The sequence below is a fragment of the Helicoverpa zea genome, chromosome 2 (genome assembly GCF_022581195.2).
Source record: "Helicoverpa zea isolate HzStark_Cry1AcR chromosome 2, ilHelZeax1.1, whole genome shotgun sequence".
In the NCBI taxonomy this organism is placed as follows: Eukaryota; Metazoa; Arthropoda; class Insecta; order Lepidoptera; family Noctuidae; genus Helicoverpa; species Helicoverpa zea.
In genome coordinates, this window is record NC_061453.1 from 2,666,124 (window position 1) to 2,682,367 (window position 16,244).

Genomic DNA, 16,244 nt, shown 5'->3' on the forward strand with positions numbered 1-16,244 from the left:
ATCAAAACATGCATCAATCAACATTTTATTGAATCATCGTCTAAAAACTTGCATTTAATTTCGTGATAGGGTTAGGCACCGACGAACAAGTCTATAAAAATATGGCCCAAAAAAACTCGACTAAATCCTCGTGTTGCTGACGCGAATGATGAATGTTGAACAATGTGTATTTGTCGTCTTATTCGATCCTATGGCAGCATCACAGCTGATATCTGACAGCGGGGTGGGCATTCAACATGTCTAGACTTGTCGGAGTACACAAAAAAGGATATTTTTAAGATTGTCGTCAATACATGAAATCAGACAATAGTTATTCGAGAGAGGTGCAAACAGATGATATCATTTGCCAAGTAGTCGATAAAAGAGATGCACGAACGAAAACTCGGAATGACGACAGCCAATTTATCGATTCACATGAAATAAAATTTGTATCGAAGAAAATAAAAATAAGAATTTAACAAACAACAAAACTCATTTATTCCTTCCTACACGTGATTTCAAGTCAAAATATTGGACACTTTTGCAACTTTGTCGCCGTATTATTGTCCTTAACATGCAAAGGGAAAAAATCAAACTAAGTTGACTCAGCTGATCGTTCAATGAACTTCTGAGAACAACTAATACATTTGGAATACTGAAAGTCCAGCTACAGCGTACGATCACGATTTCTGAATCACAGTCAGCTGATTCAAATACACTCATAAAAAACCTGACGTATTTTAGTCACTAAAACAAATATAGAAGAAAATCATTACACGATTGTAGTAAAACCTCGTCAAATTGTGAATTTATGTAGCAAAACAAATATTGAATAATAGCGAATGACATCATCATTTCAGCTGATCGTGTGTTGAAGGCTGGTCGTAACTAAATTATTGGTGTAGGTGTACAAAATCCTGAGGATGTCATGCACCTTGCCTGTAGACCTGTCTTAAATGTCAATCTATAAAGAACCGACATAAAAATAAATTCTGCAGTCACAATATTTGAAAATGAACGAATTATTTTGGCAAGTTACCTCCACGACAATGCAATAAAAATGACATTTCATTAGTCTGGAATCGTCCATAAATCATTACTAAACATAAAAGATAAGCTAAAAGCACATCAATATCAAAACACGAAATGATGTATCAAGATTTATTTCATTTCAATGCAAGTGACAAAGATTTACGATTAATATGGAACCAAGTGTTACTTGATGTGGCCGAAAGTGTTAATTTGTTGGTTACAAAATTTGCAAATATGCACTCGCCCACCCAAAAGTGACAGAATCGTGTAAAGTTGACACAGGTGCAAGAATGATCTCCACCGCGTCATGTGCAATTATTTGCTATAAACTTTTTTGGATCTGGCGCTTGATTAAAGTTTGCGAGAAAACTTTTAAATTTTGCGGTATTTGCTTATCTTGATTAGATGTTTTAGAATTTCTGAGGCGGCACCTCTTTTGGAGAACATATTTTGTGAATGACAGTACGCTTTTCATACCTTTAGCAACAATGAGGTATTTGCATACGTTTTGTGGGAAATTTAAATAATCCGAATAAAATATACGTACGTGATTCATCATTGTGTGTGGTTACTGTTCAAGCAATCTAAACATTTTAAAGTTTAGCACGGAAGACGACAAGGACTGATTACAAGACTTAACATTTTTGAAATAAGAGGCAAGACTGAGTGGACCAAGGAGCGTGGAGATAACGATGCAGTGATTAATTAGGCGAATAGCAACAAAATCGACGATGCTAAATATAATCCTTCGAATGCTTAAATACGCAATTTCATGCACATAGCAGTTTTGCGATAAGGCGTCTTATCAGAAGTCAAGCAATTTGTTCCCGATGTTAGTGGGACAATTCGCTGCGTTAAGGAGTGCACACACTTGCGTTTACGGAGGTAACATGCAATGTTGTCATAATTTATTAATCAAACTATTATGTCAAGATGTCGAGTTCTATACTACATGTGATTTTTTGGGATACAAAGACAATTCCCCTATCTATTTAGGTTGTGTTAGGCCTAATAGATAGGGGAATTGTCTGATACAATTGTAGTCACTATAGGTAATTATAAGTGCATGCATTATTCGAAAACTTAGGAAAGACCCGTTAGAGATACTTGAATATAAAGAAAAGGTGCATATCATCTATGCAGTGTATGAAACAGTTCAAAGAGGCGAACCGATCGAAGGCTCATGTGCGTGCATTTTAAGCAGTCGATGTAGTATTTATCATCAGTACAGGTTGCAAAAGCTATCGCAATGCATTTTATTACTTTTCTGATAACGAGGCTGGTGATAATTTCGGGAATAATATTACACTTTTAGCGCGTAACCACACTTAGTATTTAGTAGAGGTCAGTCTTATTTTTGTGCGTTTTTATCATTGTGCAATGGCTGCAAATTGATTATAAAGTAATTATTTACTCAATAATTACCTAAAGAAGGTAGGCATCTAAAGACTTTTATTCACCTTGAATGAAAGATATGAGAAAACAATAACAAAGCGATAGAGATAGTAATACCTCATTACGTAAAACTCTCGCATTATTCAAAGAGGCTGTAGAAAAGCGCCACATTCACAATATTGTGAAAGCAACGTGAAGATGAATCATGACAACTATTTACGCTAAAATGAACCTTAAAGCTACACCTTGTAGCTAACAGAGACTCGATTAAAACGCACTTATTAAAACTCTAATATGCTTATAAATTATTGATGCAAAGCTTGAAAAACTGCTAATTACTGAGGCAGTATTCAAAACTGTCCTATAGAAACCTATAGAAAAGTTATTGGTCGCGACGAAAATTAACTGCCTATAATTGACTCCAATGGCCTTTGACCGGCGTTCCTGTGATTGGTATAATGGACCCTTAATTACCATGCTAATGGGAAACCGTTGCTACATCCGTCTGGCCAGCTAATTTCAGTTTAAAGACCTTAAATGTGATAATAAGAATGAGTAGAAGAAAAGGCTAAATATCAACCAATGACGAATATTCTGTAGGTGGGGGCTTAGACGTATTAATAGAAATTATAGGATAAAATCTACTCTGCAATGTGTAGACACCAACTTCAAAACTACTACTATGTGGAGCTAACGCTTAGACTATAGCTAAACTAAAAGAAAAAATCACGGATCATAATTTATTATCACGCCTTAAAAGGCAAGCAATTTTCGAAATTCAGCTATCAAATGATACACTATCATACGATTATTTTCCAAGCGTGACGGAGCTCGGCTCTGATTAAAAGCGCTCAAATGACCCAAACGAAGCCTTCGTTACGGTTGAGACCTCACGCTATTCGCAACAGTAGGCAAAATAAATGTGCCGACATAATCCGTTCCGGACGAGAAGTCCTCAGGAACTAGACTTATTTATAGATAAGGGCATCGTCCTTTATCATAGGTCTTGGTGCTTCATGCTTCAGCGGTGGAACGCGAAAAAATCTCTGCGGAATTATTCAAGCGAACGTTACGGTGGGTCTAAAGGGATCTAATAACTGGGGTTTTCCAAGATAATTATGAATGTATTAGGATTCATAAATTATTACATAAAAAGAGATGCAGATTACAAATGATAGATAAGCTACCATTTTGCTCATGAGGATCAAAGGACCAATTATAATAATGGTAGCCGGACAAAAAGTTAAAAGCTAAAACTGGCGTTCGTTTTTCAAACCTAAAGAATCCCAGTAGTTAATCTCGGTGATGGTTGAACAAGAATTGCGTAATGGTCTTGCCCGAGTGATTTTAATGCCCTAATTAATGCATGTTAATGAACTATCATACGCCTTAGTGTGAATGCCCTGTACCTCTCATTGCTCTGGCACGCGATAGGATTAGGGCTGCAAACTTTAGGGTTTTATAACCCTTGCACTATCATTAAAAGTCTATCTCTTTGATAGTGTTTTGAGAATCGATAGACTTATTTAAAGGGGATTTTCAAAGTGGACCCGCAGTGGCATAATACTTACTTTTATAAATACAACTATGTACTACCATCTAGTACTTATGATCAACCGGTTGGTGCAGTGTGCCGGAAAAGCAAATATCCTGCTAGCTTACAGCTCATTCGATTTTAAAATTATCATATTCTAGTACCTAAGATGACGCGCAAGATCTAAGTAAAATATTTAATATCTAATGCGTGGGCATTTAAGCTAGACACATAAATCTGTTTAAATTTTAAGTTTAAAGACCGCTGTATTGCAAAAGTGACTCATCAATGACTAGTACCGCACATCCTATTTCCCTCAATTGGGTGAAGCAAGATAGCGACGAGGCTCACCTTTGTTACCCGCAGAACAAATAGAAAACAGCTATTTTAGAATGTAGTGAAGGGAAATAAAAATAGAACAAATGTGGGAGATAAAATTGCTCGATGACGTAATGAGGAGTTACATTAGGAAAAAAACGAAGTACGTAGTATTGAAACTAACTTCCTTAAGCCTTTGAACAAGTCCTTAGAGGCAGCCCTACCTAGGACCAGTCCTTACATATAAACTTCACGGTCGATGTAACAAACCCTAGACTCATTTATTCCATAATCATATCATATAGCACGTTTGATATTAAACATGGAAAAGCAAAAACTTTTAATTGGGAAGAAAAGAAAATTACTTGAACACGAATACCTAAGAAGCTTTATTTTTTGCCGTGCAGTTGGAATTATTAAGCGTGATTTAATTAGCTATGCTTTTGAACTGCGGTTCATGTAGTGTAGATACTATGGAAAAAAATAACTTTTAAACTAAAGGTTAATGCAGTATGCATTAAAATTATGCGATTACTTAATTAAGCTATTTGAAAATCAAACACGCACCAAGCGCGCCCTTTATTTCGATGCAATCAGGTTCGATTACTTCACAGGAACTCCAATAAAAACATAAGCGATAAAAATCTACAACAATACACACCCACGTGTGTTGCGCTCGAAGTTCCGTATCCTAGCACGTGCAGGATGCGCCAGAGTGACCAAGCTCGTCCTTAGGAAGGACGAACCGAAACGAATTCTACGCTCGTATCGGTTTTACACGTCCATTACACTTGCCCGACAAAGGTTCAAGCACGTGCCTTTTCGAAGACCCTTTATTAAATTTTAAATAAAGCAGATTACTCAAAATTACATACTAATTAAAGACTCCTAAAACCCTTAATTTACATTTGTCTAGGCAAGTCAAACAATGACTTGTAAACTTTCTCTCTGTAATACAATAGCGTCCAGGTAGCCAAGCGCGAAGCATTATGAATTATAAATAAACCACAATTGTTCATGGTGCCATGATTTAGTCGCATTTTTAATTTTGCTAGGAAACAAAGAAAAAGAGTTTTAATTACGTGAGAAACACGAAGGGCCGTTAACCTTGGTAGCTAATTAGCTCACAGTAACTTGATAATAAGCCGCTACAGAAGCTACTGAGGATACGTAATAAAAAGTTTGTAGCATCACAGAAGCCAATGATTATATTCTAATTCTAAACATCATACAAAACTTAATTAATGGAAAAGTAAACTTTGGACGCGCTTGATGGCTATTTGCCGTACGTGTTAAGTTTCCATGATAACACTTAATTTTTGCTAGTATTTCAGACAACACGGGTACAGCTTAATGGATTCAAAGTGATCAGTCTAGACTGGAGTCTTATAACTGTAGTTGTATCTCTTTGTTTTATTAGCGCATTCATTAAGTGCGAGTTAGACAGCGAAGATTTTATCGTGCCTTTAGGTATTCTAGCTATCTTAATTGAATTGCAAAAAACTTCGGCGCATCACTGATACTGCGAAGATCGTGGCAAAGTTAGATGAATTTTGAGCTACACGTTACAGGGCCAAGCAAAGACAGGTGGCACCGTTAGGCCCAGTTTCAATTACTGCTGAGTAGCAGAAAATAATAAAATAAAGAGTCGGTGTCAGCTCACCAGACAACCTATCATTATGGTTAGATATGAAATTTTGAACGAATCATTGTCATTACAGTCTATTAGGCGGTAGCCAGCAAAAAGACAATAAGTTTAGGGTCAATTCCCACTGAAAGAGCAGCGGCCGGCAGCGGCCGGCAGCGGCCGTAATTGCAAGGGATTGAGCGCGAGCGCGGCGGGCCGCGCGGCGCCGCGCGGCGCCGCACCGCGCCGCGCTCTTACATTTTCCGTGCTCTTACGGCCGCTGCCGGCCGCTGCTCTTTCAGTGGGAATTGACCCTTAGAGTATTGACTTTTGATTGGTACAGCACTTAATAGCTATTTTTTGCCACTGAACATTTATTATTAGTTACACTTACGGCTTTTTAGACAAAAATGTATCTAACTTCAGACGATGCTACCGACTTCGGCTACGAATTAAATTCTATTCTTATTACAGAATCTGTCGACAGCCAAAAGCATAGTTCTGCATCGATCGGTATTATTGGATAATTGAAGAGATAAAAAAAACTCGTAATTACTTAAATGGTAGAAGCTCTTAACGCTGCAGCGCCCAGTATCTTTCACAATGGCGTGCCTTCCAAACGGATTTAATTAGCTAAGGCGATTACTATCACTAGCGTTCCTTATTTCACTAATACGGAAGAAAATTGCCTAACGACTATCATAAATTGTCATGGAGCCAGTCGTAATCTGCTGAGTAAATTGCAGAGTAGAATTTCCGTCGTGATAAGTCTTTTTTCTGACAGTAAATTAAATTATAATTTAGGAGTATTACGGCGCCTAGTTTGAAGCGAATGAGTCGAGCTCATGACAACAGCATTGCAATAATTTTATGCGGTTTTTTCTATGATTTCAGCAAATTATTACGCTTGCCAAACCGGAAAGCGCTTTATACATAAACCGCTGCAAAATGATGGTATTGCTAACACAGGATAATGTTTGGGTCAGCTTGCAGTAGGTATCTGGTAACCACAAAACATATCATAACTTTATTATCACATAACTCGCCACGGCATGCGTTCCTTGTTTTAAAATTACGGAAAAAAGGGCAATTGGAATAAATTGTGGACAATATGATGTCACTCAGCAATAATTTAGAATAAAATTGAAATACCTAATATGAGATTGTTGAAGACTGGGGCCATGTGGTTGTAACCTTATATGTCTGTCGGTGTAGTGTTCCTACCACCCACACCTTGACTTATTACGTAAGCTAATATGGGGCGTGCAAACTCCTGTAAACTGTCATTAGGGGTCTAGACAGCTGTTAACTTGGCAGTTTTTGGGCGGCTTTGACGGCAGCAAGTTAAGCGGCAATGAAACTGTGCTATAATCGACAATTCAAAATAATTCCCAAAAATTTCCTCTCACCACACAAACCACGAAAACTTGGCGCTGTATCCTAAAAATTTAGAAATGGCCTTCGTAAAGCTGCGAAGTTTGTTCACATCACAGATCCCTGAAGCGTGACCAAATTGAGCTATGAGCGATTTTTTGCCTAGACCGAAAGTAATAGGCTTTTGTTATTACTAGATGTAAGAAGACAAGCATAGTAAATCAAAATTATTACGTTATTTAATGTTTGCCACCAACACGAAGAGGTTTTTAATATCAAACTTTTTTTCTTAATTTACCGTCAAGTTATTTTGTAGTTTTTGCAATGAGAAAGTGCCGTTTTTCAGTAGGTACGCTAAGTCGATAAAGACTTCATTGAAACGAAAGAATAAATTAACTTAAACGAATCTGCGACTTATACATTAAGTTACAATAAGTAGTTATATTGACTAAGATTTTTCTAATGGCAAACAAAGGTAGGCATCATTGGGCCTCAGACGCACGAAAATGACATCAACTGTTTAGTAATTTATGTAAATTATGAAACTGTACGGGTCAATGGTGAGCAGACTATGGTAATTATGGAAAACCATAGGGCTTTAGCTTTAGACATGGAAATGAGGTTGCTCATTAATAGAAGGACTATTCTTAGATCCTTTTCAAAAACTCCAAGTAAGTACTTCAATACAAAATCAGGAACAGATAAAGGAAAAAGACTCTTACTACTAATACTGCCATATATTTATGTAAATTCCATGTTATAGAAAGAATGGAAAAACTATTGTCTGATGACACTGGAGACTCTGTATGGGGTAAAACATAGACGCTGGATGCAGGTCGCTTCCAACAGGTATCTGTGGAGATCTAAGGGGGAGGCCTATGTTCAGCAGTGGACGTCCTATGGCTAAGATGATGATGATGATGATGATAAAAACATTAAATGATACCATCAGAGTATGGAAGAAAAAAACAGGCTGCACCAATCTAAAATAAAATCAGTACTAAGAAAAAAAATAATTTTAAAGAGGTTTTGCTTGTTTTGACATGGTAAAACTATAAAATTACAGTACATTATTCATTTACTTACCTAACTCACCAAACACATTTAGTCAAAACAATACAATTTGTTTACTAAATTAGGAATTTACCTTGCGTCTGATCATACCTAGACGAATACTTATCCTTATTTTAATGCATTATTTGGTTTATTTTCCTATACACCATGAGGATGACATTTGTTATTATTAACCACTTCACTGTCCACCATGCAGACACAATAGTCAATCATATATGATTCATTGGACCGGGATGTTATTAATTTATACTAGTTAGGTAACGTTATACACCCTAAACATATAGCCTATACCCTAAATATATAGCCTATTACACCCTAAATATATAGTATAGCAAGTGCATTTATTTAAAAATTATGGTGAAGTTGTGGTGGCCTAGTGGATAAAAAACCAACCTCTCAAGTATGAGTGTGTGGGGCCGATCCCGGTCAGGCAAGAACCAATGCATCTTTTCTAAGTTTGTATATACTTCGTAAGTATATGGATCGAAGACACCAATGTCTGAATTAAGGTTAAGTAAAACCACCTGCAACCCCGCATTGAGCAAGCGTGGCAATTAACGCTTAATCCTTCTCTGTGTGAGAGGAGAAATAGAGGAATGTGCTTACCAGTGGAACAATTAAAAGCTGATGATAATTATGTAGTAGCCTACATTAAGGAAATTATAATACAATTAATGAAATTCCATGAGTATTATTTTTGGGTGATTAGCTTAATGAGTTCCCAGTACCATTTCACATAACTGTAATGATAAGAATTTACCTTGAGTTTATTATGACAATAGTTTTTTTTTTTTAATAACAGAATTTTTGTCTCTTATCAGCTATGGTTATTATCAATAGATTCTTTAGATTAGTAAATTATTGCATTTCCTTTGTTATGCATTGAAATTAGTCATACTGCAGACAAGTCTATTAATGAAAGTCTGCATAGAAATTAACACTTATTCATTTTCACAAGCTTATTGTGACTGTTAGAATAATTCGTAAAGTAGAAGATTCTTTTTCACTATTTCATGAACTAAAAATACAGTATTAGAATACTGAATTGCAAAGTACACTGCCTTACCTGTTCACCATTGAATTTATATTGGCTATTTAATTTCTACGGAATTTAGTTACAGAATTAAAATATATTTATTGTACAAAAATACATAACCAAAAAATAAATCAAGATTTTTTTTAAATTGCATAGGTATTGAGATTTTTTTCTACCCACTGCTATGAGGGTAAAAATTAAATTAAAATTCATGAGTTTGCATTTTAAATGCAAATAATAATACAAAATCATTTATAGCACACCGATGGCAATAAAAATGATAAATCAATAAACAACGAATGATTTCCCAATAATAAGGAACCATTTGTGAGAAGCGCTCAAGATAACAAAATTAAAATTAAGTTCCTCAAAGTTTACTCAATAGCTTATCAGTGCCCTAAATGATTGTGTACCCTTGTGTAATTACATTTTGAACTTAGAACATGACAACATAGCTGTTGTAACCTTAACCTTAGACATGTTCTAATTTCGAAACAACGCCTGCAGCATTTCTGATTATTTTGATATTGGACTACACACAGGAGGTTGATAACTGGAAAACTTACCTTGAAATGCTGTCTGCCAGTTGTTCCCAGCCCTGCACGGCGTAAATCTGTCTCCATTTGTGTGTTCTGCTGGGAACCTGATGCACTGCTTCTTACTCAGGGGGCTGCATTGCTGCAGCAGCCTGGTCTCGTAATGTTTACTGAACATGTTTCACGTTACCAGTCCTTTGTCAAAAGTCCCACACAATAACTGACCAAAATTCAAATAGTCTAAATCACAAAAACTTGAGGGTATATGGAAGAATGTAGACTAGAATATTTTATGAAACAGGTTTGTCCTCAATCGAGCATCGTCCGCCGATGATAAGTTCCGAACACACTGTTTACTTCAGTGTCCGGAGCCAAAACAAACAACATCAGAGGCAGGAGCGCTCTCACCGACTGCTGAGTACCATTTGACTACATTGGACATGCTCCATAGCGCAACAGAACACATCGTCCATGGCTACTGAGAGATAACGCACATAACGATATTGTCCCACAATACTTTGTATACCGATATTGTAAAGTTCCACAGACACAATTTAAGGATTCTGATCAATATTTTACGTGTTAAATTATAAGAGTTCAGTAAAAAAATGATAAAATAATTCTTTCGCGGACTGTCACACACAGCATAAATAAAAAAGATGTTGCAAGACCAAAAATTTTTTTATCTTTGAATACAACGGTCATTTGAGATTAACAAAGTATTGCTAAACAATGGCGCTAGTATTCGTTGTATTTTTTTTGTATTTCACTTAAAAAATATTATTTATAATTTTTGAGAATTCCCGTATTTTATTTCAATTTTAAATAGTTTTTAGTGTCTATTATGAAGTATTGTATATTTTTCATAAATAAATATCGAAATATTTTTCTTTCTTTACAATTGAAATGTCTTTAGTTTTTAATCTGGATTAAGTATTTTACTTCCCTCTTCAAGATTATGTATTTCAAATACATAATTAGCTAAATTATAAATTCAGCAAAAATCTCTTCAACCATATATTAATTGTGGGGCAGTGGTATTTTACGGTAACATTTTGAAGAACTTTTGGATAATTTACAACGCTTATAATATTAAATATTAAAAATCGCATTTTCTTCGCTTGCGCTGCCTACCTGCTACTAAACTCAATCTTTCGATACTTAGCTGGTACTTGAGAAATACATAATTGCACATGCCTTGGACTTCACTAGTCTAACCAAGGGGTATTGGGTTGCCCGGGTAACTGGGTTGAGGGGGTCAGATAGGCAGTCGCTTCTTGTAAAGCACTGGTACTCAGCTGAATCCGGTTAGACTGGAAGCCGACCCCAACATAGCTTGGGAAAAAGGCTCGGAGGATGATGACATGCCTTGGACTTCACCAGTAGCGTAGCGTGGGTGGGACAGGGGGGCAAATGCCCCGGGCGGCACAATTTAGGGAGCGGCAACATTAAACCATAATAATTACTGATTACTGAATTATGAAAATTGTTTTTACTATACATAGATGAGTAGATTAGCAATAAAATTTCAGAAAAAGCCGCCCTTGCTTTGGTCGTGTCCTGTCAATTTTGACGGGTTCACCCTTTGCATCCCCAAAAAAAAAAACTAAAAACATAATACCTGAATTCGAGGGCAATAAAATTTTCTCACACCCGGGGCTTTGGACAGCCAAGCTACCTCCAAGCAGGCTGCTAACTCTGCTGTAGTGATTTCACTCTGGGCGGCCAATAAAGGCAAGACAGAGGCGGGCGATCTAGCCCCCATCATCCACCTCAAATGCCCTGCCGGTTTGTTATTATTATTTTCATCAAATGACCTCTAGTGGGTACACTGTGAGGTACCGTCACTTTTCCTCTCGCAGACTCTTCCTATGTATAATAATACTAGCCGTTTTCTCGCGGTTTTACCCGCGTCCCGTGGTAACTATTGCCCGTACCGGGATAAAATATAGCCTATGTTACTCGTGGACATTGACATATATTCTAGCGATAGACAAGAACATCCATACAAATAATTTACCCGCTTATGTCGTCTGTTGACATCTTGTTGACGTATTGTGATCGTGATCCTCATTGATGTTAATTGCAGAAGTGACATAATATTTTCGCTCGTATTTTGCCTACATTTTTCATTACTCAAATTAAAAGTTTATATCTAAGTTAATTCAAAATCATGTAATATATCAAAAAGTTTATTTATATCTAAGTGAATGTAAAATCATGTAATATGTTAAAACCAGGAACTTATTTTTAGGGTTTTTTTAATATTAATTACGATGTTTTTTTTCTTAAGAGGGCTATCACAAAGGACCATGGGCAAAAATGTATGAAGCCTGGGCTCACCCACCAACAGAGATGAGACCACTTTGAATATACTTGTAAAGCACTAAATATAAAGATTTAAACTCATTTTTGCGAAGAATCCATGGGGTTATTTTGCTATAAATATTTTTCTCCGACCATAAATAAACTAATATTCTGCAAAAAGTAGTGCTGTTATGGCAGTGTAGGTTTTGTTATTGAACACCTTTAACTAGTTTTAATTCCAGGTTTAATGTATACATAAAAAATAAAACAGCTGCTAACAGTTAAAATTATTTTTTTTAACATTTCAATCAATATCAATAATAATGTCGTCTAAATATCCTGCCGGTGGATTAAATTGTGAGTGCCTGCCTAACCCCAGACACCATATTATTGAAATGATATGAGCACAACTTCCTACTGAGCGTCTACCTGTTAGACACGAGCAGTAATACTGAGCGATGGCATCTCGACCCATTTCGTTTCTGTTAACCAGAATGTATACCTACGTAATATGTAAACCTATTTAGGTGCATATCTTTTTTTTGCCATGGAATTGAAGGTAGTGCCCAAAGTAACAATTTTAGTACAAACAAAAACCTTCACAACGGCATATGCTATAACTCTGTTGGACAATGAGCCCAATTTGACTCATGGTCCTTTTCGCGAATTTAATTATTTTTTCTTGAAAGTAAGAACATACCATGACAAAGTGAAGTCTGTTTTCATCATAGACATAATATTAGTAAACAGGACTGCGCATATAAACCCAAAAAACGAGCCGAGTGAAACAGTTAGTACGGAGGCTGTCTGTCCCTTTCTAAAAGGGTGACTATGAGATTAAGCTATGTGAGACAAATCCGAATCTGCTAAGATTATTAAACACAGATTGGTATTGAAGTTTTAACTTACGCAGTTTGTGACCTTAAGATACTAATAAAGGCTTTTAATAATTAGCGGGAATTAGCAGTATAAAAGCAGGAAGATTCGAAGTGAAGACTGTTTTTTTTGTATTTCTATTTCATATATAGACTGCTGAGCCATTTATGTCGCCTTTTTTCTTTTTTTGGGAAGCTATAACAATAGTACAACAGTTTTAAAATCCATCACCCATATTTTGACTCGTTACAAGAATTCATGGGTACCCTAGTTGTTTGGTTTACGAAAATGTTATTATTAGCTTACCTGTGGAACGATATATTGCAACCACCATAGGATTCACTTTTACAAGTATAAACGCAACACTTTTTCACCATTTAAATAGTTTAAATTGATTTAATACAAAAAATATAAACAAAATTTTAAATGCTGATTACGCGCCAAGAATGTTCAGGGTTACCGCTAGAAAAAAAAAACCAAAACAAAATTTATGTTGTTTTTTGGTAAGACAAAACTTTTGATCACAACATTTTTTTATGCTGGCAAGGTGTTAGAAAGAGACAAACAGCCTCCGTTCGAACTATCCCTCTTGGCTCGGATTTGCCTCTGTGTATTATGCAACCAATTTAGTACCTTATTGCGTTAGAATAGAGTTCATTTTCGTAAATATATATTTTGAGCGTGCGCAATCTTGTTTAGTAATATTATATCTATGGTTTTCATTGATATTTTACCTACTGCCAGTTTTATGGCACATCTGTTTCTGCACGATTTTCTTAATCCATAATTTAAGATGGCGGGCGGGAACAAATTAATGCATATATGTAAAATTGAATTATAAATGAAAAGTATGATATACAAGCGTTGCAATAGCATGAACAGCGTGTAATTTTACTAACTTGACTCTCGAATAGTTTATATGTATAAGTTTATACCTTGTTATGTATTTTCTATTTTATAATTGTCGTTTCATAGACATCCATCTGACGCAGGTGTCAAAATCGCTCTGATTTGCCATTTTGGGCAATGCATAGTCTGCAGTGCATTTCAGTGTGGTAAGCTTTTTGTTCGGAACGTTCTATCTAGTACGTAGTACATATATATCGATGCTCGTGGATAATGTAGCTTCCGAATGGTGAAAGAATTTTAAAAAACGGTCCAGTAGTTTTTGAGCCTATTCATTACAACCAAACAAACAAACAAACAAAGTTTTCCTCTTTATAATATTAGTATCTGATTAAGGAACTAATAAGTCTAGTCTATGTTAAGATATTTATGATGGATATTTGTCTTTGGTTGACAACAACTTGACTTTGACAGTAATAATTTTGTCAATAATTTGTGTACAAAAACCATTGACACAAAAACTGCTGTATCTATCGCTTAAACTCCTATTTATTTCATAAACAGATCCTGATCGGCTAGGTTAATGGAATATTAAACTTTTCACTCTTGTTAAAGTTTCGCGAAATCGAATACCTACAGAAGAAAACACCGGCGAAAATGAGTAACTATGGACCTAAACGAAATGAGGAAAATTCGGAAGATTCACCTCCTCATTCGAGACTATTCATTGTTTGCGAACGGCGGTTTACAGAAGAAGATTTTAGGGAAGTTTTCTCAAAATTCGGCACTATTGAGGACATTAGAATGCCACGCAACCATCAAACCGGGCAATCGAAAGGAGTTGTATTCATAAAGTTCTCGAAAACATCTGAAGCTGCTTATGCTTTAGAAGCTATGCATATGAAATCGCTGAAGGGTTCCGGTAGAGCCCTAAAAGTGATGGTTGCGACCAATCGGTCAGACATCCATACTGATGACAATCATGACGACAAATACAAAAGACTATTCTTAACTATTCCATACGTATGCACTGAAAAAGACATACAAGCAGCCTTTGGTAAATACGGGTTTGTCGAGTCAGTTATCATTCAAAGAAACCGCGTGACAGGTGAATCGAGAGGTTTTGCATACGTCACATTCAGTAAATTTTCTGAAGCAGCTGTTGCTTTTGAAGAGTGTGACAGAAAGTATCGCGCTATTTTCGCATTGCCAAGGGGGTCTGCCAAACGCACTGAATCTGCTTTCGAGTCAAGTGTTAATGACTTGGTCAACATCCCTTCCAGTAGCAGTGGGAGTACAGATCTCATGTCCTTAATGAGAACTACTCCTAAGGGCTACACTACTGTTCACTTCATGTGTTCCCCTGCTTTATCCCAGATGCATGTTGAAACTTTATTTGACCTCATACCAGGTTTAACTGATTGCCAATATCATGTTGATATGTCGCGCCCTTGTGGTAAAGGTACCGCTTCATACTCTAACCCCATCTGTGCAGCATATGCAGTTGAAAAATTGAATGAGTTTGAGTATCCCCCTGGTATGAAAATTTATGTTAAGCCTGACAAGTCTAGGTCTGAAATGCATAATCACTATAACAAATTATCTACTGTAACTTATAACCTAAAGAATGCCATGAACTCTACTCACACATCTTCCCCTGACCTAGCTAAGTTAACAGAAGCTATTGCTGAAGCGTCTAAGCTTCTCAAAATGGCTACTAAGGCAGATGACAAAACCCCTGATGCTAGTGACTTGAACTACTGCAGTGTGAAGCTGCCTCCTCCAAAGCCCCTCGCCGACATTGATTGCCCTGTTGCCAAAAGGTGTTTCTTAGTCTGTAAGCCTCACCCGCCACCACTGACAGTTTTGCGTGACATCTTCTGTAGATTTGGGGACCTTATCAATGTGTACACTTTGCCCAATAAGACAGTAGGATATGCTCGTTATGCAACTGTAAGAGCTGCAGATGAAGCGATAAAGGTGTTGCATGGAGCGGAGGTTTGTGGTGTGCGTATTAAAGTGTTAGAAGCGGAAGATGAGTCTCGTGCTAAGAAACGCAGATTTGATTCGGAAAAGGACGAACAGGTTGACTGACTTGACAGTGTCATCCACCCAGCAGGACTAGAGGACAACTACTGACAACTTTTATTAAGACATTGTAGCTTGGACAAATAAATAATATTAACAAATTTAAGGACATTATTCTTGAGCTGAAATTAATGAAATGTTTTGCTCATTTCAAAGATTTCTGCTCTCTTCCCATATTGATTTAACAACATGGACAAGACATACCTAAATTTCCAGTGAATG

The 16,244-nt window shown here is 36.4% G+C and overlaps 2 protein-coding genes across 2 annotated transcripts in view; one reads left to right on the top strand and one right to left on the bottom strand.

Moving 5' to 3' along the window:
- Positions 1-10,557, bottom strand: part of LOC124639181 (fizzy-related protein homolog) — a 42,390-nt gene extending 31,833 nt beyond the window's left edge. Inside the window, exon 1 of the mRNA XM_047176430.1 lies at positions 9,936-10,557. Within this exon, the coding sequence (XP_047032386.1) occupies positions 9,936-10,083 (148 nt within the window). The 5' untranslated portion in view covers positions 10,084-10,557. The remainder of the gene's footprint in view (positions 1-9,935) is intronic.
- Positions 10,558-14,335: 3,778 nt separating this feature from the next.
- LOC124638623 (RNA-binding protein 45-like) lies at positions 14,336-16,123 on the top strand. The gene has a single exon (XM_047175626.1). The coding sequence runs from the start codon at positions 14,592-14,594 to the stop codon at positions 16,026-16,028; it is 1,437 nt and encodes a 478-aa protein (XP_047031582.1). The 5' UTR covers positions 14,336-14,591; the 3' UTR covers positions 16,029-16,123.
- Positions 16,124-16,244: the final 121 nt, after the last annotated feature.

Bases quoted from the DNA above. Each gene is read 5' to 3' on its own strand.
- LOC124638623 (XM_047175626.1), top strand. From the start codon at position 14,592: ATGAGTAACTATGGACCTAAACGAAATGAGGAAAATTCGGAAGATTCA.